This window comes from Mustelus asterias, chromosome 4 (genome assembly GCF_964213995.1).
Source record: "Mustelus asterias chromosome 4, sMusAst1.hap1.1, whole genome shotgun sequence".
Taxonomy (NCBI): Eukaryota; Metazoa; Chordata; class Chondrichthyes; order Carcharhiniformes; family Triakidae; genus Mustelus; species Mustelus asterias.
The window spans coordinates 82,437,668-82,460,873 of record NC_135804.1 but is presented as its reverse complement, the minus strand read 5'-3'; the positions used below and the strand labels follow the sequence as shown (position 1 = coordinate 82,460,873).

Below are 23,206 nucleotides of genomic sequence, written 5' to 3'. Positions count from 1 at the left end.
TTTACAAAATTATGAGAGGCATGGATAGCATGGTTGGTCGGAGTCTTTTTTCCCAGGGTAGAAATTTCAATTACTAGGGGACATGGGTTTATGGTAAAAGGGGGAAAGTTTAAAGGAGACATGGGAGGCAAGTGTTTTTACACAGACGGGTGGTAAGTACCTGGGATGCGCCGCCAGAGGAGATGATAGAAGCAGATGCAATGGCAATGTTTAAGAAGCATCTTGACAGATACATGAATAGGCAGAGAATATAGGGATATGGACTGTGTAGAGGCAAAAAGTCTTTAGTTGAGAAAGGTGTCATGTGCGGTGCAGACTTGGTGGCTGAAGGGCCTGTTCCTGTGCTGTACTGTTCTTTGTTCTGTGATGATCCTGTGCCTTTAAGAAATTTATTTTGATCATGTTTCTGTGAAGGTTTTTCAAGCAGGCTTGGTGCTTTTGTTGCCGTGGTATCTGAGCCGGTGTCCTCTAATTGTTGCTAAAGCAATATAATGGGCATCTTGTTTATTTTTAATCTGGGCCTAATGCAGTGTCCTGCAGTTTTATGACCCTTTTGGAATTGTTGGGTGGAACCTGATTAACAGGTCAGGTGGAAAAAAAAAGGTTTTGGTTTCATTTTGGGCAGAAGCTGTTTGGACTGCAGACTGAAAGGCGTGAAGTGTTCGCTGTCTCTCGAAAATTCTGCTGTCTGTGTGGTGCAGCTGGAAGCCAGAGGCAAGCAGTATCTCTGTGTCACTCAAGATGTGCTGGAAGTTCCAGGGCTGGGAAGTCTCAGTTGTAATCCCACATTTCAAAGGACCAATTTGCAGCAGTTGTTGCAAAGCTGCAAAATCCAGCATCTCGTGAGCATACTTGCTCCCTGTGCCAAGCCTACAACAGGGTGTATGTTTGTGCGGGTTGTTTAATTTGAAACAGTATACTTAGCTGTTAAGGTTTATATGATATCATGGTTGTTCTTTTTGTAATTGTTAAAAGTTATGCTAATTTTCTTATTATATGTTAACTGTTTTCTTAAATAAACTTTGTTTGATTAAAGCTCTCTAGTGGGTCACTTAAATCAAACCTGGAATGAAATATCTTATGCTCACCCATGCCAAATGCAAAGTGCAAATCCTATGGTCGTCGAACCCTTGGAGTTTCTGGCCTGCGTCATAACAGTTCTTTGTTTTTAATCCCACAGCAAACTTGAGATAGGATGAACTCAGAGATTTAGTTCATTTGCGCACACACAAAATGTGGGCGACTCTCTGTGTATTCATCCAATAAAAGAGAGATAGAGAAAGAAAGATTTTGCAGGGCAAAGATCATAGAGAAAAGTATTATTTTTTTTACATGAGTCCAGAGTCCAGAATCAAGGTCTAATGGTGAATTCCTTCACAGAGGCTGCAGATTGATGCTGGACAATTCACTTTTCTAGTGGAGATCACTTCCATGATGCGATAGGCATACAGAGCTGAATTAGTGTTGTAGACGATGGTAGAGAAGTTCAGAAGTTCCAGTGGTAAGAATATGGATGGGACCAAGAATCCAAATCTGGACAGAGCCCCTTTTCTGTCCTGCTGCTTGGTAGGTGTAAGATAGCAGACTGAGTTACAATACAGCATGACAGTATAACTGGTATTCACTGCTCACAACACTTCCACTCCTCGACTTTAGCTTTGACAAAGGGTATATATTCCTTTGCCTGGGTTCCTGAGTTTTCTAATGTTCCAACTATTAAAAATTTGAAAGAAAGATTACAAGGCTCTTTGTCCTAGCAGACTAGTAGTCTCCAGTGGGCAGACCTGGCTTACGAAATATAGATGGCCTTTGTATAATTTCCTTTGAATTTGGCCATTACATTCCACAGGGGCCATTACAATCCACAGGGGTTGTCATTGTCACTTCAGAGGTGCTGGAGGCACAAGTCTCTGCGATACTGTCCTGATAGCTCTTATTGTTCGAAGATTACAACCAGACATGACTTCAGGAATTTCTGAAAGGTCATTGCTCAGTTTTAAAATTTTAGGAATTAGCCATGATTATATATATATATATATATATATATATTTTATATATATATATAATATATAAAATATATAATTCATAAAAATATAGTATAAACTCTTAGCTTTGTTACAACCCCTCTGTTGTTTAGCAAACAACAGCCCAGCAAATCCGGTAGAGGCGGCTGAAGGACTTCACTGGTGCATTCTGGGAGAAGTCGGACCAGCAACATCTACTAAGAAGTGGGAAGCGGAAGATCTGGTGTCAAGGAGCGGTTGGGGGGAATGGCCTATCAGGTGATTGATGCGCGTTATCATACACGAGGCTAGATGCTCGGGAAATAAAGGCTTTTATTTACTGTAATGAAGCAGCCAATAATTATATACACGATCCCAGACTGAGGGGTCCCAGCCAGAGCAGGGACCTTTATACCTCTCCCAGGAGGCGGAGCCCGACTGGGATGTACCACAACACTACAATACAAAGGTGTAACAACCCCACTCTAACCCCAACAGCAACAAGTAGCACAACCCAACAGTAACATATGTACATCCTTGTAGTACTGGCCAGACCCTGGCTCAGTACTATCCAGTGGGAACCAACGATGGTTCACCACATTCACCCCTCCTTTGAGAACAAAGGCTGGCGGGGTACAAAAAAAACAGAATAAAGTGTCATCAGTCTATAAGTTCAGATGGTCAGGGGGACCGCACCGTCGTTGTGACCTCCTCAATACCGGCGGTGACACCGGAGTAGGCACTTGCGGTGGCGTTCTCCCCAAGGCGGCGTCCAGCTGTTCTTCCACGGACTCACAGGCCGGTTGACCCTGAGGTGACGGTAGTCCCTGGAGTCCTGACACGCCCTGCAGTGGCGACCATCTTCTGGACTCAGGCAAGCTGTACACGGGAGTAAAAGGGTTAAGCAATGGTCCCGATGCTGCCCGCGCCGTGTCCGGGGGAGAAACAAGAGTTAAGGGGTTTGTAACAGGGGGTATGGGAGCGACAGGGGTTGCTACGTCCCCTGCTGGCGCCAGGTCTTGGATCGAGACCGTGTCCTCTTGCCCGTCAGGGTATGCCACATCGGCATACTGAGGGTTGGCGTGGAGGAGATGGACCTGTTCGACCAACGGGTCGGACTTGCGGGCCCTTACATGTCGCCGCAGGAGGACGGGTCCTGAGTACGTCAACCAAGACGGTAATGAGGTCCCCGAGGAAGACTTCCGAGGGAATGAAAACATCTTCTCATGGGGAGTAGCATTGGTTGCCGTACACAGGAGTGAGCGAATAGAATGGAGTGCATCAGGGAGCACCTCTTGCCAACGGGAGACTGGAAGACTTTTTGACTTCAACGCCAGTAAGACAGCCTTCCAGACTGTAGCATTCTCACGTTCCACCTGTCCGTTACCCCTAGGGTTGTAGCTCATGGTCCTACTAGAGGCAATCCCGTATGAGAGCAGGAATTGCCTCAAGTCATCGCTCATGAACGATGAGCCCCTGTCGCTGTGAATGTAGCCGGGGTACCCGAACAGGGTAAAAAGATCACGGAATGCCTTGATAACCGTGGCAGCGGATGTATCAGAGCAGGGAACAACAAAAGGGAACCTAGAGTACTCGTCAATGATATTGAGGAAGTACACATTCCAATCTGTTGAGGGAAGGGGGCCCTTAAAATCGACACTCAGTCTCTCGAAGGGACGAGTGGCCTTGACTAAATGTGCCCGGTCAGGTCGGTAAAAGTGCGGTTTACATTCCGCGCAAACCCGACAGCTTCTTGTTACGGACCTGACGTCCTCCACCGAGTAGGGCAGGTTGCGGGCTTTTATAAAGTGGTAGAGCCGAGTGACCCCAGGATGGCATAGGTCATTATGGAGAGCCTGCAAACGGTCCTCCTGTATACTGGCGCATGTTCCACACGAGAGGGCATCCGAGGGCTCATTGAGTTTCCCTGGATGGTACATGATGTCGTAGTTATAGATGGAGAGTTCAATTCTCCACCGCAAGATCTTGTCATTCTTGATCTTGCCCCTCTGCGTGTTATTAAACATGAACGCCACGGACCGCTGGTCCGTGATCAGGGTGAACCGTTTTCCCGCCAAGTAATGGCGCCAGTGCCTGACGGCCTCCACAATGGCCTGGGCCTCCTTTTCCACCGCTGAATGCCGGATTTCAGGGCCTTGGAGGGTGCGGGAAAAAAATGCGACGGGCCTGCCCGCCTGGTTAAGTGTGGCGGCCAGGGCGAAATCAGATGCATTGCTCTCCACCTGAAAGGGGATGGACTCGTCAACAGCGTGCATCGTAGCTTTCGCGATGTCGGCTTTTAATTTATCGAAGGCCAATTGGGCCTCTGGCGTTAGGGGAAAAGTCGTGGACTTAATGAGCGGACGGGCTTTGTCCGCGTAATTGGGAACCCACTGCGCATAATAAGAGAAGAAGCCTAAGCATCTTCTCAGTGCTTTTGCACTAGCGGGCAAGGGAAGTTCAGAAAGGGGGCGCATATGGTCTGGATCAGGGCCAATGACCCCGTTTTCCACCACGTATCCTAGGGTGGCTAAACGGCGCGTACGAAACACACACTTCTCCCTGTTGTAGGTCAGGTTCAGGCGAGATGCAGTGCGTAGGAAATTCAGGAGATTCGTGTCGTGGTCCTGCTGGTCATGGCCGCAGATGGTGACATTATCCAAGTACGGGAAGGTAGCCCGCAGCCCGTTCTGGTCCACCATTCGGTCCATAGCACGCTGGAAGACCGAGACCCCATTGGTGACACCAAAGGGAACCCTGAGAAAGTGATACAAGCGACCATCCGCCTCAAAAGACGTGTATTGTCGGTCCTCTGGGCGAATGGGGAATTGGTGGTAGGCAGACTTGAGGTCTATGGTGGAGAACACCCGGTACTGCGCAATCTGATTGACCATATCAGATATGCGCGGGAGAGGATACGCATCCAGCTGCATGTATCGATTAATGGTCTGACTATAGTCAATGACCATCCGGGGTTTGTTCCCGCTCTTGACCACCACGACCTGCGCCCTCCACGGACTAGCGCTGGGTTGTATGATCCTTTCTTTGAGGAACCGCTGAACCTCAGATCTAATGAAGATCCGATCCTCAGCGCTGTAACGCCTACTTTTAGTCGCGATGGGCTTGCAGCCTGGCACAAGATTCTGGAACAGGGAGGGTGTGGTGATCTTCAGCGTCGAGAGGCTACAGGCGGGGCGCGTTGGGCAATTTGGAGGCTGCTGTTCTCCCACTGACAGTGAAGGGAGTGGCCCACCGTACTGTAGGGTTACACTCCTCAAGTGGACCATGAAGTTTAGTCCGAGAAGTATTGGTGCGCAAAGGTACGGCAACACTAGGAGCTTGAAACGCTCGTAAACCGTGCCTTGCAGCGTCAAAGTTACCACGCAACTCCCTAGCACGGTGACAGACCGGGACCTCGATGCCATAGAGATTGTCTGTTTGGCAGGTTGAATCCGGAGTCCACTCCGCTTCACAGTGTCTGTGTGGATAAAGCTCTCAGTGCTCCCGCTGTCAAACAGACAATAAATCACGTGGTCATTTACCTGGATGTTCATCATAGATTTGTCAAGTCTATGAGGCTTGGCCTGGTCCAGGATGATCGACGCCACCGTTGGTTCCTGAGCGCCACTGCAGGCAGCTGAAATTGACGAGGAGGACCCCTGCTGGTCGTTCGCGGTCGGTGCCGGCCAACATGGCCGGTCCCATAGGTCGCACGTGGGTGATGGCGCCAAACTCAGCGACCCCTGGTGGTCACACACCTCCGACTCCGTCGACCGTAATGGCGTCGCCCTGGCCTCGCACGTGGACGAACCCCTCGATGATTTCGACGACAAAGAGCCGAGCTCTGAAGAATTGCAGGCCGCACTGCCGTTCCTAGATTTAGATCGGCACACTTTTGAATAGTGCCCCTTCTTACCGCAGGCGGAGCACAACACAGCCTTAGCGGGACACCGTTGCCGAGTATGCTTCGCTCCCCCACAGAAGTAACACCGCGGGCCGCCCGGAGTTGCTGCCGTCGTCTGGCCCGAGTGTGAGCACGCCATTACGCAGCATTTCGAACCCGAGGGACAAGGAGGTATTGGCGACTGCTCCTGCCACGTTGTCTCCACGTGGTCTTCCGGATACAATACTAAGCTTTTGGAGGCCGTCTCCAGCATCTCCGCTAGCTCGATTGCCTGGGTAAGGTCAAGGTTACCTTTCTCCAATAGTTTAAGTCGAATGTACGACGATCCGACTCCCGCCACAAACGCATCTCGGGCGAGGTTGTTCATGCTCTGCTCAGGCGACACAGCTTTGCAGTTACAGCCCCTGGCTAGCTGTAGGAGCTCGTTCGCATATTCCTCCATCGTTTCGCCAGACTGCCGTCGTCGAGTGGCTAAGAGGTAACGAGCGTGTATTTCATTGGGCGGTTTAATATAACGCTTCTTCAGAAGCTCGAGGGCCTTTGTGTAATCGGTGGCCGCACGGATCGCGAGGTAGACAGTGTCGCTTACCCTCGCATGGAGGACCCGGAGTCTGTCATCATCTGTGGTGACCGCTGCGGAGGCTGCCAGGTAGTCTTCGAAACACTTCAGCCAGTGGTCGAAGGTGTTAGAGGCGCCCACCGCACGTGGATCTAGTGTAAGGCGTTCCGGCTTCAGTATCTGCTCCATACTCTCTTTTTTTTTTCTTCGACGAAAGTTTAACAACAGTAAATAAAATTGATGCGCGTTATCATACACGAGGCTAGATGCTCGGGAAATAAAGGCTTTTATTTACTGTAATGAAGCAGCCAATAATTATATACACGATCCCAGACTGAGGGATCCCAGCCAGGGCAGGGACCTTTATACCTCTCCCAGGAGGCGGAGCCCGACTGGGATGTACCACAACACTACAGTACAAAGGTGTAACAACCCCACCCTAACCCCAACAGCAACAAGTAGCACAACCCAACAGTAACATATGTACATCCTTGTAGTACTGGCCAGACCCTGGCTCAGTAGTATCCAGTGGGAACCAACGATGGTTCACCACAGTGATAACAACAGCAGCAGCCAAGGCAGTGGCATCATGGCTGGCTCTGTTGTTAAGCAGGGAGGGACAAAGAGCACTGGAGCAATAGTTATAGGAGACTCTATAGTTAGGGGTGCAGACAGGCGCTTCTGTGGACGTGAAAGAGACTCCAGAATGGTATGTCACCTCTCTGGTGCCAGGGTCCAGGATGTCTCTGAACGGACAGAAAGCATTCTGAAGGGAGAGGGCGAGCAGCCAGAGGTCGTGGTACGTATTGGTCCAAACGACATAGGCAGGAAGAGTGATGAGGTCCTGCAGCAGCAGTTTAGGGAGTTAGGTAGAAAGTTAAAAAGCAGGACCTCTCGGGTTGTCATCTCAGGATTACTCCCTGTGCCACATGCCAGTGAGGCTAGAAATAGGAAGATAGTGCAGCTCAACACGTGGCTAAACAGCTGGTGTAGGAGGGAGGGTTTCAGATATCTGGACCATTGGGATCTCTTCCGGGGCAGGTGGGACCTGTACAAAAAGGAAGGGTTGCGTCTAAACTGGAAAGGCATAAATATTCTGGCTGGGAGGTTTGCTAGTGTCACACGGGAGAATTTAAACTAGTTTGGCAGGGGGGTGGGAACCAAAGCAAAGGTGAATTAACAGAAGGGGAACTAGGGAGCAGGGCCAGTAAGACTCAGAAGAAGAGCAGACAGGGTGTGGTTGCTAATCAAACAGGGTGTGGTGGATTGAAGTGCATTTATTTCAATGCAAGAAGTGTAACAGGTAAGACAGATAAACTTAGAGCTTGGGTAAGTACTTGGAACTATGATGTTGTTGCTATTACAGAGACTTGGCTAAGGGAAGGACAGGATTGGCAGCTTAACGTTCCAGCATACAGATGTTTCAGGCAGGATAAAGGGAGATGTAAAAGGGGTGGGGGAGTTGCACTACTCATTAAGGAGAATATCACAGCTGTAGTGCGGAAGGACACTTGGAGGGCTCATACAGCGAGGCAAAATGGATAGAGCTCAGGAATAAGAAGAGTGTAGTCACAATGTTGGGGGTTTACTATAGGCCACCCAACTGCCAGCGGGAGATAGAGGAACAGATATGGAGGCAGATTTTGGCAAGGTGTAAAAATAACAGGATTGTTGTGGTGGGTGATTTTAACTTTCCCTATATTGACTAGGACTCACTTAGTGCTAGGGGTGTGGATGGGGCAGAGTTTGTAAGGGGCATCCAGGAGGGCTTCTTGAAGCAGTATGCAGATAGTCCAACAAGGGAAGGGGCTGTACTGGACCTGGTACTGGGGAATGAGCCCAGACAGGTGGTCAATGTTTCAGTAGGGGAGCAGTTCGGGAACAGTGACCACAATTCAGTAAGCTTTAAGGTACTGATGGATAAAGATAAGTGTAGTCTTCAAGTGAAGATGCTAAATTGGGGGAAGGCTTATTGCAACAATATTAGGCAGGAACTGAAGAATATAGATTGGGAGCAGATGTTTGAGTGCAAATCCACATCTGGCATGTGAAATGCTTTCAAGTGTAAGTTGATAGGGATTCAGGACCAGCACATTCCTGTAAGGATGAAGATAAGTATGGCAAGTTTTGGGAACCTTGGATAACAAGAGGTATTGTGAGCGTAGTCAAAGTGAAAAAGGAAGCATTTGTCAAAGCTAGGAGGCTGGGAACACACGAAGCAAGTGTGGAATACAAGGAAAGTAGAAAGAAACTTAAGTAAGGAGGGCTAAAAGGGGTCATGAAAAGTCATTGGCCAGCAGGATTAAGGAAAATCCCAAGGCTTTTTATACATATATAAAGAGCAAGAGGGTAGCCAGGGAGAGGGTTGGCCCACTCAAGGACAGGGGAGGGAATCTATCCGTGGAGCCAGAGGAAATGGGTGAGATATTAAATGAATACTTTGTGTCAGTATTCACCAAAGAGAAGGACTTGGTGGATGATGAATCTGGGAAAGGGTGTGTAGATGGTTTGAGTCATGTTGAGATCCAAAAGGAGGAGGTATTGGGGTTCTTGAGAAACATTAAGGTAGACAAATCCCCAGGGCCTAATGGGATATGCCCCAGAATACTGAAAGAGGCAAGGGAGGAAATTACTGGGGCCTTGAGAGAAATCTTTGTATCCTCACTAGCTACAGGGGAGGTCCCAGAGGATTGGAGAATAGCCAGTGTTGTTCATTTGTTTAAGAAGGGCAGCAAGAATAATCCACGTAATTACAGGTCGGTGAGCCTGATGTCAGTGGTAGGGAAATTATTGGAGAGGATTCTTTGAGACAGGATTTACTCCCACCTGGAAATAAGTGGATGTATTAGCGAGAGGCAACATGGTTTTGTGAAGGGGAGATTGTGCCTCACTAAGTTTTTCGAGGAAGTGACGAAGATGATTGATGAGGGTAGGCAGTGGATGTTGTCTACATGGACTTCAGTAAGGCCTTTGACAAGGTCCCTCATGGCAGACTGTTGAGAAGGTGAAGTCGCATGGGATCAGAGGTGAGCTGGCAAGGTGGATACAGAACTGGCTCGATCAAAGAAGACAGAGGATAGCAGTGGAAGGGTGCGTTTCTGAATGGAGGGCTGTGACAAGTCACATTCCTCAGGGATCAGTGCTGGGACCTTTGCTGTTTGTAATATATAAATGATTTGGAGGAAAATGTAATTGGCTTGATTAGTAAGTTTGCAGACGACACAAAGGTTGGTGGATTGGCGGATACCGATGAGGACCATCAGACGATACAGCAGGTCATAGATTGGTTGGTGACTTGGGCGGAGAGATGGCAGATGGAGTTTAATCCGGACAAATGTGAGGTAATGCATTTTGGAAGGTTTAATACAGATAGGAAATGTACAGTAAATGGCAGAACCCTTAAGAGTATTGATAGACAGAGGGATCTGGGTGTACAGGTACACAGGTCACTGCAAGTGGCAAAGCAGGTGGATAAGGTAGTCAAGAAGGCATATGGCATGCTTGCCTTCATTGGCCGGGGCATTGAGTTTAAAAATTGGCAAGTCATGTTGCAGCTTTATAGAACCTTAGTTAGGCTGCACTTGGAATATAGTGTTCAATTCTGGTCGCCACACTACCAGAAGGATGTGGAGGCTTTAGGAACATAAGAAATAGGAGCAGGAGTAGGCCATCTAGCCCCTCAAGCCTGCTCCGCCATTCAATAAGATCATGGCTGATCTGATAGTGGGTTCAGTTCCACTTACCCGCCCGCTCCCCATAACCCTTAATTCCCTTAATGGTTAAAAGTCTATCTATCTGTGACTTAAAAACATTTAAGGAGGTAGCCTCTACTGCTTCATTGGGCAGAGAATTCCAAAGATTCACTACCCTCTGGGAGAAGAAGTTCCTCCTCAACTCTGTTCTAAATTGACTCCCCCATATTTTGAGGCTATGCCCCCTCGTTCTTGTTTCCATTGTAAGTGGAAATAACCTCGCTGCTTTTACCCTGTCTCGCCACTTCATTACCTTATATGTCTCTATAAGATCTCCCCTCAACCTTTTAAACTCCAATGAGTACAGGCCCAGTCTACTCAATCTCTCCTCATAAGCTAACCCCCTCATCTCCGGAATCAACCTGGTGAACCTTCTCTGTACCTCCTCCAAAGCTAATATATCCTTTCTTAAATAAGGGGACCAAAATTGTACACAGTACTCTAGGTGCGACCTCACCAGTACCCTGTACATTGCAGCATGACCTCCCTGCTTTTATACTCCATCCCTCTTGCGATAAAGGCTGACATTCCATTTGCCTCCTTGATTACCTGCTGCACCTGCAAACTGAGTTTTTGTGATTCATGCAAAAGGACCCCCAGGTCCCTCTGCACAGTAGCATGTTGTAATTTTTCACCGTTTAAATAATAGTCCATTTTACTATTATTTCTTCCAAAGTGGATAACCTCACACTTACCAACGTTATACTCCATCTGCCAGATCCTTGCCCACTCACTTAACCTATCCAAATCTCTCTGCAGACTCTCTGTGTCCTCCACGCAATTTGCTTTCCCACTCATCTTTGTGTCATCCGCAAACTTTGTTACCCTACACTCAGTCCCCTCCTCTAGATTGTCTATGTATATGGTAAATAGTTGAGGCCCCAGCACTGATCCCTGCGGCACGCCACTAGTCACTGATTACCAACCGGAAAAGCACCCATTTATTCTGACTCTCTGCTTTCTGTTAGATAGCCAATCCTCAGTCCACGCTAACACTTTACCCCCAACTCCGTGTACCTTTATCTTATGCAGCAACCTTTTGTGAGGCACCTTATCGAATGCCTTCTGGAAATCTAAATACACCACATCCACCGGTTCCCCTCTGTCAACCGCGCTCGTTATATCCTCAAAAAATTCCAATAAATTAGTCAAATATGACTTTCCCTCCATGAAAGAGGGTTGGAGAGGGTACAGAAAAGGTTTACCAGGATGTTGCCTGGTATGGAGGGCATTAGCTATGAGGAGCGGTTGGAGAAACTTGGTTTGTTCTCACTGGAACGACAGAGGTTGAGGGGCGACCTGATGGAAGTCCACAAGATTATGAGGGGCATGGATAATGTCGATAGTCAGAAGCTTTTTCCCAGGGTGGGAGAGTCAATTACTAGGAGGCATAGGTTTAAGGTGCGAGGGGCAAGGTTTAAAGGAGATGTAAGAGGCAAGTTTCTTTACATAGAGGGTGGTGGGTGCCTGGAACTCGCTACTGGGGGAGGTAGTGGAAGCAGGTATGATAGTGAGTTTTAAGGGGCTTCTTGACAAATACATGAATAGGATGGGAATAGAGGGATACGGCCCCCGGAAGGGTAGGGGGTTTTAGTTCCGCGGGAAGCATGGTCGGTGCAGGCTTGGAGGGCCGAAGGGCCTGTTCCTGTGCTGTAATTTCTTTTGTTCTTTGTTCAAACTATAATCTTTCAGGTTTTGTGGATCACTGTGCTATCACATATTGGCCGTTGCAGTGGCTCCATGAAGAACGAATATACTGTTTTCTCTCAAGGTTACAGCATTTGTGTTCCTAGCACTGCTGTTCCTTCATTTCCCTTACAGTTGCTTCTCAGGAAACCAGTCCTTATTGTTGCTCCTCATGCTAAGGTGAAGCAGTTTGAAGCCAGGCCCTCAAAGCCCAGAGCTGTTCATGGTCATCCTGCAAGGCCATCTATAATCTCCTGCTGTGAAAGTCAGCAGCTTTCTATCATTCAAGCTTCAGCCCTGGGGTAGCACTGGAGACTAACACTAGGACAGGCAATGCATCCAAAAGCAGATAGTGATGGTTTGCACAATGGTGTTTGTGTAATTGGGTGTGTTGATGGACAAAGAAGTTGTGTGTTGGTGACATTCATTGATTGCTGTTGGTCAAGGGGACTTTGTGGTGGGGAGTCTGAAATGAACGCGATGGTGGGGAATGGTGGTCTGTAGTGGGAAAGAGAGCTTTGTCTGAATTGAAGGACCTCTCACAATCTAAACTCTCTCACTGAGTCCAGTTACAGGCATTCAATGTTGCCTCCTCCCTCCCTCCACCTCTTTCCATCTTCTTCCTTGAAACGGTCTCCAGGTTGCAGGAGGTATTGTTTGTGCCCTCATACTGGCAGGAAATGGAGGATGTAGTGCACCATCACAATTGTGGAGATGCTCTCAGGTGCTCTTGTAAAGATCACCCATTAAAAGCCTTTTCTTGTGATGTCCACTATCCTCTGCTTCATTCGGGATTGGGATTCTTCCCCTGTTTCATAAACATAACAGCACCAACACACCTGAGGGAACTGGGATCAATGCGAGAAGCTTCTATTGGCAGTACAGATTATGTTTTCACTTCGAGCTCCAACCCAATAATGAATTTCCTGTAAACTATTTGACTGCTAAAATAGAGCACTTATTTTGTGTCAGTTGCCATTTGAAAGTCTCAAGTGCCAGGAACTGGGGTGTTGGGAGTAATGCAATAGGATAAGAGCCTGAATGTTCATAACAGGCTACAAGATGAAGGCACGTAAAATTGCCGGCTCCAACGCACCCCTCCCTGATGAGCTCAATACATTCTATGCCCGTTTTGAGCAAGAGATCAGTGAGAGCATGCCCTCCACCCTGGAAGCTTCGGATGAACCTCTATCTGAGGTCACTATTGCAGATGTCAGAGCAACTTTCTCGAAGGCCAACCCACAGAAAGTGACTGGCCCGGATGGGGTACCTGGACAAGCACTCAGAGCCTGCGCGGATCAGCTGGCGGGGGTAGTTGCAGAAATCTCCAACCTCTCTTTACGACAATCTGAGATCCATATCTGCTTCAAGAAGATGACCATCATCCCAGTGCCAAAGAAAAGCCAAGCAGGGTGCCTTAATGACTATCGTCCGGTGGTTCTGACAAGACACGATTCAAGACACGAATCAATTCCAGCCTCCTGGACTGCCTGGATCCACTACAGTTCACCTACCACCACAACAGGTCCACAGCAGACACCATCTCCCTGACCCTGCATTCAACCCTGCAACACCTGGATAACAACGACACCTATGTCAGACTCCTATTTATTGACTACAGCTCAGCCTTCAACACCATTATTCCTTCGAAACTCATCTCCAAACTCTGGTCTGGGCCTCAGCTCCTCCCTCTGTGACTGGATCCTGAACTTCCTAACCCAAAGACCACAATCAGTAAGGATAGGCAACAACACCGCCTCTACAATCATCCCCAACATGAGTGCCCCACAAGGCTGTGTTCTCAGTCCCCTACTATACTCCTTATACACCTATGACTGTGTGGCTAAATTCCCCACCAACTCGATTTTCAAGTTTGCTGATGACACCACCATAGTTGGATCTCAAGCAATGACAAGACAGAGTACAGGAATGAGATAGAGAATCTGGTGAACTGGTGCGGTGACAATAACCTCTCCCTCAATGTCAACAAAAGGAAGGAGATTGTCATCAACTTCGGGGAGCATAATGGAAAACATGCCCCTGTCTACATCAACGGGACGAAATAGAAAGGGTCAAGAGCTTCAAGTTTTTAGGTGTCCAGATCACCAACAACCTGTCCTGGTCCCCCCATGCCGACACTATAGTTAAGAAAGCCCACCAACACCTCTACTTTTTCAGGAGGCTAAGGAAATTTGGCATGTCAGCTACGACTCTCACCAACTTTTACAGATGCACCATAGAAAACATTCTTTCTGGTTGTATGGCTTCTGCTCCGCTCAAGACCGCAAGAAACTACAAAAGGTCATGAATGTAGCCCAATCCAACATGCAAACCAGCGTCCTATCCATTGATTCTGTCTACACTTCCCGATGCCTCGGCAAAGCAGCCAGCATAATTAAGGACCCCACGCACCCCGGACATTCTCTCTTCCACCTTCTTTGGTCGGAAAAAAGAACCAACCGACTCAAGAACAGCTTCTCCCCTGCTGCCATCAGACATTTAAATGGACTTACCTTGCATTAAGTTGATCTTTCTCTACACCCTAACTATGACTGTAACACAACATTCTGCACTCTCTCGGTTCCTTCTTTAGAACGGGATGCCTTGTCTGTATAGCGCACAAGAAACAATACTTTTCAATATGCACTAATACATGTGACAATACTAAATCAAATCAAATGGCTGTTTTGTTTTGTATTCTGACACTGAGTAAACTGACAATCTGCACTCACACTGTAATATCAAGGGGAACATTTAATTCCTGTGTTAATATGAGATGGTCCGTTTACTTGTTTAATATCCATTCTAAAACTGTCTGAATAAACCTGGTCTTCAACATCCAGACAATCTATTTCCCTTTCCTTTTACTACATTTTCCAGGTGCGTTTCTCATTCCTTATACATTCATGCTGGCATTTGCTGGGATGCCGATGTTTTTCCTGGAATCATCCTCTGGGCAGTTTGCCAGCCGTGGGCCTGTTGCAGTGTGGAAAGCAGTGCCAATGTTACAAGGTGAATATTTATCGAACACTAACTTGTTAACAATTGAAATGAGCAATAGTGTTTAATACCTATAAACGTACTGGCTATATTTTCTTATCAGATGGTGGTGTCAGCTGGCCTTGTTCTCAATCTCTTCTATTGATAATTTAAAAGGCAAGTGCAGACAATGAGTGGAATGTTTTATTTCCTCATTCCAAATTTAGGAAAATGTTCATCGCTTTCTCAATAATTGAAATAGACCTTGTGGGGAACTGGAGAGATTAGCATGATGACAACAGGTTATAGAATTCAGCCAGAAGCACAATGTTGCATGATCTCTAAATCTGAGCGAGTGAATTAGTGAAGATGTTCTTCAGGGTGGCTAACCCAAAGGAGATCTGAATGGGCCAGGGGATTCTTTTTATGGCCCAAACTGATGAAAGAACTTGGTATGCTGCTCCACATTAAGAATGTAATTATGTCTGTGTGCCATTCTCAAGCAAATGGCCTTGCAAAGATATTCAGTAGAACTCTTTAATGGGGAGGCGATGGCCTAGTAGTATTATCGCTAGATTATTAATCCAGAAACTCAGCTAATGTTCTGGGGACCCTGTTTCAAATCCTGCCTTGGCAGGTGGTGAAATTTAAATTCAGTAAAAAACATCTGGAATTAAGAATCTACTGATAACCTTGAAACTATTGACAATTGTTGGAAAAACCCATCTGGTTCACTAATGTCCTTTAGGGAAGGAGATCTGCCATCCTTATCTCATCTGGCGTACATGTGACTCCAGAGCCACAGCAATGTGGTTGACTCTCAACTGCCTGGCCAGCCAGCGACACCAACATCCCATAAATGAATTAAAAAATAGATTATGGTATAATTGGTTGCAGATAATGACGGGACAAATGTTTGTACTCTCCTGTTTCGACTTAGGGATGTCCCCGAGTTCTCTACAGGTTTGTCCTATTTGAAGTGACAACCTCATGGATTCCCTGACATTGTGAAGGAGCACAGTAAGAAGTCTCACAACACCAGGTTAAAGTCCAACAGGTTTATTTTGTAGCACAAGCCACTAGCTTTCGGAGCGCTGCCCCTTCGTCAGGTGAGTGAGAGTTCTATTCACAAGCAGGGCATATAAAGACACAAACTCAATGCGAGTCTTTACAGGTAATCAAGTCTTAAAGGTACAGACAATGTGAGTGGAGAGACGGTTAAGCACAGGTTAAAGAGATATGTATTGTCTCCAGCCAGGACAGCTGGTGAGATTTTGCAAGCCCAAGGTGGCCTTCACGACACATGACAACGCAGAATCGCTGAGCAGAAACTGATAGCCAAGTTCCGCACACATGAGGACAGCCTCAACCGGGATCTTGGGTTCATGTCACACTATCTGTAACCCCCACGACTTGCCTGGGCTTGCAAAATCTCACTAACTGTCCTGACTGGAGACAATATACATCTCTTTAATCTGTGCTTAACTCTCTCTCCACTCACATTGTCTGTACCTTTAAGACTTGATTACCTGTAAAGACTCGCATTCCAACCATTATTTTGTAAATTGAGTTTGTGTCTTTATATGCCCTGTTTGTGAACAGAACTCCCACTCACCTGATGAAGGAGCAGCGCTCTGAAAGCCTGTGGCTTGTGCTACCAAATAAACCTGTTGGACTTTAACCTGGTGTTGTGAGACTTCTTTGCTTACCCCAGTCCAACGCCGGCATCTCCACATCATTGTGAAAGAGGACAGGGAGGAAGAAAATCATTTCTCAAAAATATGGAACATGTAGGTGAGGGAGCAAAATGAGATGTATACACCCTTAGACATCACTGAGGGCTCATTTACAGAGGGCGCAGGAGAATCTGAGAGTCCGACATAATAAAGAGGCTGTGGTTAGAAAATCCAAACTGATGATCCCTTGATGGTCCTGACCTCCACATCTGAATCCAGCTTTTTGTATTGTAGCATGGATCTAATAAACCTACAGGAATTGTGGGCCCAGTGAACTATAAGATCAGACAGCTTCAGAGAAGGGAGCCTGAGCAGATAATACTAGATAAACATTCTGAGGTTATGGAGAGAGACTGAGAGAGAGAGAAAGAAACAGAGAGAGAGAGGGAGGCTTGCACAATGATGGAGGAACTATAATGGGACTTGACCCCAAGGTGCAGAGAACAGTTTATCTCTCTGCTGAACTGAGTGACGATGCGTATAAGTGGGTTCAGGCATGGTACACCAGGAAAACTCCATTCACATCTTGACCCAGGAGAATGAGGGTGATTTACCAGGACAGGACAACACCACTAAGGGTCATAATAAAGGTGAGACAATACCATTTACTGTACAGACTGTTATAATCTCAAATGATATGTAGTGAAGGATAAAACTGCAGCCAATCTTTACACCTGTCAACAAGCATCTATTTACAGAGGTAAACATTTTAAGTAAGCATCCTTTATTCCAACAATTCCAGTTTAGTTGCTCCTCTTTGGATGGGCACAAGTGAATCCCCAGCTAATGCCCGAAACCTGCATACAATTAAACACAATTAGCATACAATTAAACACAATTAGCATACAATTAACATGTTATTAACATACTATTAACATAGAGTGGATTCATACTTATATGAAGTGGAGCCTCTATGAGATAGTGTAAGACTGTTTGAGCTCATTGCAAACCCAGAGAAGTTTCATATTGGGTTTTTAGTCGCCAAATACCTAGAATATACCAAATAATTGAAGCCTTGGGTAAAGAAAATAGAAATTCTGAAAGCATGATGCCAAATTAGGAGTAAGAAATAAGTGAGAACTTTTGGAGCTGATTGGCTATTACTGGTGGTTTATTTTAAACTTTACTATCTGAGCACCCCCCTCTCACAGACCTGACTGAAGCTTGGGCATCAAACCGAGTTTGGTGGAGCCCTGAGGCAGAGGTATCACCCAGGCACCTGAGCCAACCTCTGTGCAATAATCCAGTGTCCAAGGTCCCAGGATTTAGGAAAAAATTAGTATTGCAAACATATGTTTCAGAGATTTATTTGGGAGCTGTAATCACTCAAACGTCACACACCATGTTCTATCTGATCAGAAACCAGAGTCTAGGAAACAACAGAATATTGTTATAGAGAAGAAGTGTCTACCAAAAATAGACATTCGAAATGTTCAAATACTGTGAAGGAAGTGACCCATTTATTGAAGAAACTAAGTAGCACAACGGACAGCACAGTGGTTAGAACTACTGCCTCACAGCGCCAGGGTCCCAGGTTCAATTCCCGGCTTGGGTCACTGTCTGTGTGGAGTTTGCAAGTTCTCCCTGTGTCTGCGTGGGTTTCTTCCGGGTGCTCCGGTCTCGTCTCACAGTCTGAAAGACACGCTGGTCAGGTGCATTGACCTGAACAGGCTCCAGAGTATGGCAACTAGGGGAATTTCACAGTACCTTCATTGCAGTGTCAATGTAAGCCTTACTTGTGATTAATAAATACACTTTGTTTTTACTTTAAAAATTAATAGAAGTTGAAAAAATAAATACACTATGCAACCTTTGAACTAGTGCCAAGAAGCTGGTGAAAAACATTACACAGAGGTGCAGGAATTCATAAGAACCTTGTATCCCTTTTGGAAAACAATGGAAACCTATAACAGAAATTTGATGGTAAGAAGAAATTGACCCTCAAAGATTCGCGGGAAGACAGCCTGTAACTTTACTGTCGGGTCACGATGGGAGATGCGCATCTGTGGCCTGGAACAGGGATTGGCGCATGTACCGGGAACGCATGCGCATCTCCCACAGCCGGTGAACAGTCGCCGGTCAGACCACGCTGGAAACCGGCGCGAAGGCAGGTAAAATATTTAAATCTGTTTTTAATCTGTTTTAAATATGCATATGAGGTAATTATCAGGACATTTCAGGTCCCGATCGAATCTCCCACCCCACCAGGAATGCTTCATTAAGCGGGGTTCAGACTAGTTCACCCCGCCGGAATGAAGGGGGGACAATCGGGGCCCCCCAGGGGGTCGGGCGTTGGGGGAGTGGTGTCCCCTGGGCATGGGCACCCTGGCTGTGCCAGCCTGTGCCCCTGGCACTGCCCAAGGGGCAAAATGCCCATGCCCAGGGGGCACCTTGCCACTGCCCACCTTTTGTGGGTAGGGCCTAGGGCGATCAGTGGGGGTGGAGAGTCCCACTGCCACTCTGCAGACAGGATCATTCTGGGATGGAGGGAGGGCAGAGATTGAGGCGGGCTGGGGGAGTGGTCTGCTGGGGTGGGGGGGGGGGGGGTGGCGGAATCACCACTGCTGGAGGGTGGGGCCTGGACATCGGGGTGCTCTGGGATGGAGGGGTCATGGCTGGTCCGGGAATTGTTGTGAGGGCTGCGATTGGGCCGTGGGGGGAGGGGGCTGGAGGGGCAGCACTGCGGAAGTCCCGAGCTGGCCAGCAAATGGGAGGTTGGGGCCACTGTGCATGTGCAGAGCTCCAGAACTATCAAATTCCGATGCAAATAGGCCCCCCACCCCCCCCTCCCCCCCCAGGTTTTTAATGAGATTCACGACTGGGACCTCTTCAGTGCATAGAGGGCGGAGATTTAGGTGAGAAGCAGAACTGACAGAACAGTCGGGATTTGGAACAGTTTTCCCACCAATTCAGCACTTTTGGGAGAATCGCGGCCGTGATTGCTAAGACTTAGTAAAAAATTATTTTTGTGGTATACAATATGCTATGCCAACCTATTTCAATAATCCACAGAGACAAAATTCATGTCTTAAAGAAACCACGGACACAGAGACATAGGTTAGTCATAATTAGTGGAATTTTTCATTTTTTCTTCTAAGTGCTGCACCAGGCAAGAAAAGTGGTGTGTAGCTTCTGGCTACACAGCTGACTTTTCTCACTATATTGCCCAGCATATAGAAGAAGTAAATCCTGGAGGTGTGTCCCATCGGTGGGGTGGGGCTTAAAAGAGCTGACAACATCAGCTTTCCAGAGATTGGGGTATCATTTTTAAAGGGTTCCCTTCGCCTGGTTCCCATTTTAAAAAACCTGTTGTAAACCTTGCTGACGTGATGTCATGCCGGCAAGGTGGGAAATCCCAATGTTGCGGGACAATACAGCAGATAGCTCACTAATGAGATGGAAATATATTTAAATAAGGTTCCTGGCCTTCCCCCTGGATAGAAGTCTTGTTATGTCAATGGTGGAGGACGTGTACAATTGCAACCTTAGATCTCACCGGCGAGGTTCTCGTTTTTTTCCCTCTTGCTGGGTTTTGCACCTATAGTCCCTTAACGGTTGAGACAAAACACACCCTAAATAAATTATGCTGGATTCTGTGCATAATCTTTTCAAGTTAACATCTGTTTGCACATCCACTTATTAATTAAGGTGGATTTGCACATTGTATGCAAATTTAAAGTCACGTTTAATCTTTGATTAACTACAGTTAACACTCATCAATACAGGAATATAGAATCATAGAAATCATAGAAACCCTACAGCGCAGAAAGAGGCCATCTGGCCCATCGAGTCTGCACCGACCACAATCCCACCCAGGCCCTACCCCCATATCCCTACACATTTACCCGCTAATCCCTCTAACCCACGCATCTCAGGACACGAAGGGGCAATTTTAGCATGGCCAATCAACCTAACTTGCATATCTTTGGACTGTGGGAGGAAACCGGAGCACCCGGAGGAAACCCACGCAGACACGGGGAGAATGTGCAAACTCCACACAGACAGTGACCCAAGCCAGGAATCGAACCCAGGTCCCTGGAGCTGTGAAGCAGCAGTGCTAACCACTGTGCTACCGTGCCGCCCCAATATAGTATAATATATTATAATATATAATATAGTATTAAATATTTACTTCTCTCGGAACAGTCACTGTCTGTATAAGTGAAGTGATTGCCTTTAAGACGATCTACTCCATGCTATGGTATAAATTACTATAATGTAATCTATAATTGATTTTTATGATAAATTTTCAGAAGCAAGTATAAAAGAATTGAAGTCTCATACTTATATCCTCATGAGCCCACATATAAATAATAGGATCCTATAATTCTTAAGTGAGGATACTGTGCTATTTTGATATATTTTATATGTAAGGTTGCCTTTAAACTAAGTCAAAGCAAGTACGCCTGTGTTTTGTTAACTAATTTTAATGAAGGGTTGAAGTCTATAAAATAAATATTTCTTGATTGGAACTTGTTAGGGGAATTTTCTGGGGGTTTCCCTCTGGGGGTCCGGCGTTGAGCCAAAGCTAATACAAAACTTGCGAGAGACAGTATGCCGTTAAAGACGTTCTATATTTGACCAGCAGGTATTGGGAGAGAGATGCTGGAGGATTCCAACTTCCCTCTGAAGTTGCGTCACATGAACCATTCTGATACACTATTTTTGAAGATTCATATTCCTGCCCAATCTGTCTTATTAACTGGATTGTCCAATTACATTAATACACACTATTTACCTTGGCCAACAGCACTCTATCCCTTTGCATAATTAGGAACTCATTGGTGAACTAGACTTGGAGGTCTTTCCCCCTGCTGCTTAGCAACCTTACCTACGCATGTCTGACAGGTTCAAGGTTCACTCTTGCCATCTGCATACTGTGAGAACTAAAAGCGAGTCAGGGAGTCATCCTGCCTAACTAGCTATAATTTATCATCACAGCCCCCACTGGGAGGCCAAGAGTGAGGAGCAGAATGCTCCTATTCATTTTAATTGGCAACTCAATCCTTCTATTCATTCCATAATCTTACCATACAGTTGCAAGGTCTTCCAAAGCCTTTCACTGATTAGGTTCTATAATTCATTGTTCCAGAGAATGTGGCCTGCCTGGTTCTGCTTTTTCCCATTATGCTTTTAGGGCAGGCTGCCCTTGGCCAAAGCTTACAAGACATTCAAAACTACATTTTAAAATTACAATATTTGTTAACAATTCACTACTGTTGATTATATTGTGTTTAATAGACAATGTCTTTGTATAATATATGTAGGAGGCACATAGTGATACCTTTGGTATATATAAGGCACATTATGATCTCTATTTTAAAGTGGTCTACTTTGTTTTAAAAGCCCCAGAAAGCAGGGGTTTTGGCATTCCCTGCTAAAGAACTCATCGGGCCCTATTTTACCATTTTGATTCCAAGTGCTGGACAGACTTGAATCTGACTTTTAGACCCGTTTTCTGGCACCCCCATACGCACTCTGCCTACAAAAATATCAGCAAGTCTGAATCGTGCTGCACAAGCCTGTGGGCGGGGCTTAATGCGCCCGAAGCCCTGCAGCTCCGATCGGCGCCTCCAACTGCGCATGCGCAGAAAAAAAAATGATAGAATGCGGCTCCCCTATTACTTTGCTCCCGGGCTGGGTAATGCCTCCCCCAGCCCCCACAGACATTGCCCCATCCCCACAACATTACTGACCCCCTTATCCCCCCACCCACCTGCCACCCAGACGATCCTGGGCCCCTCCCCCCTTTCCGCCCAATGATCTCAGGCAGAGTGGCAGCGGACCCCCCTTCCCCCACACCGAGCTCAGGTAGAGATTCATCCTCCCCCTCCACCTAACAGATATCAGGCAGTGATCCCCCTCACCCTGGACCCTCCCTCACAAGGCCCCCATCTCCTCCGGACTCCGATGGCTGTGTGACACCTCCCTCTCTCTCCCCTGTCCCAATCATTGAGGCACTGATCCACCAACCCGCTCCCCCCCCTCCCCCCTCCCCATCAGCACACCTGCAAGTTCTCACTTGCCTTCCCCTCAATGCTAACAAGCAAACTGCATGGAACTTGCTCTGCCAAACTGCCTGCAGCTGATCTGCCCTAACAAGGGGCAGTTCCAATAAAAACTCAAGAATGGACAGGCAGACAGGCATTCCTGCACAAAATGTGCGCACGACCAGCCCCCCGATTTACTGAGGGTGACCTGGAGAGGCTACTGGATGCAGCAGAGGCGAAGCGGGACACCCCCTTCCCCCAAGAAGGACACAGACCCAGGAGGGCTGATAGAAATGTGGCCTGGGAGGAAGTCACTACCTCGGCCAGTGCCAGGGCACTGGCCCCCCGAACTGCGAAGCAGTGCCAGAAAAAGTCAATGACCTCATCCGTTCAGCAAGGGTGAGTGCTGAACCCCATCTTGCATCTTCCTCCAAATTTCCCCCAGGTCCTCCCATCCCCAGCACCCTGCATGCTCCCAGCTCCTGACCCCCAAGCGCCTCCTTCCTATCCCCCCAAGAGCCCCACTGTGCTTGTCCTCTAAGGGCCACCACCTGATATTCTGCAGGAGTCATGCCACCATTTATTTCATGGCTCCTT

The 23,206-nt window shown here is 47.1% G+C and overlaps 1 protein-coding gene across 2 annotated transcripts in view; it reads left to right on the top strand.

Annotated features, from left to right (window-relative positions):
• Window positions 1–23,206, top strand: part of LOC144492341 (sodium- and chloride-dependent neutral and basic amino acid transporter B(0+)-like) — a 110,353-nt gene that overhangs the window by 3,119 nt on the left and 84,028 nt on the right. For both annotated transcript variants that reach the window (XM_078210335.1, XM_078210336.1), the window contains exon 3: window positions 14,785–14,916. In XM_078210335.1, coding sequence (XP_078066461.1) covers window positions 14,785–14,916 — 132 coding nt within the window. The remainder of the gene's footprint in view (window positions 1–14,784; window positions 14,917–23,206) is intronic.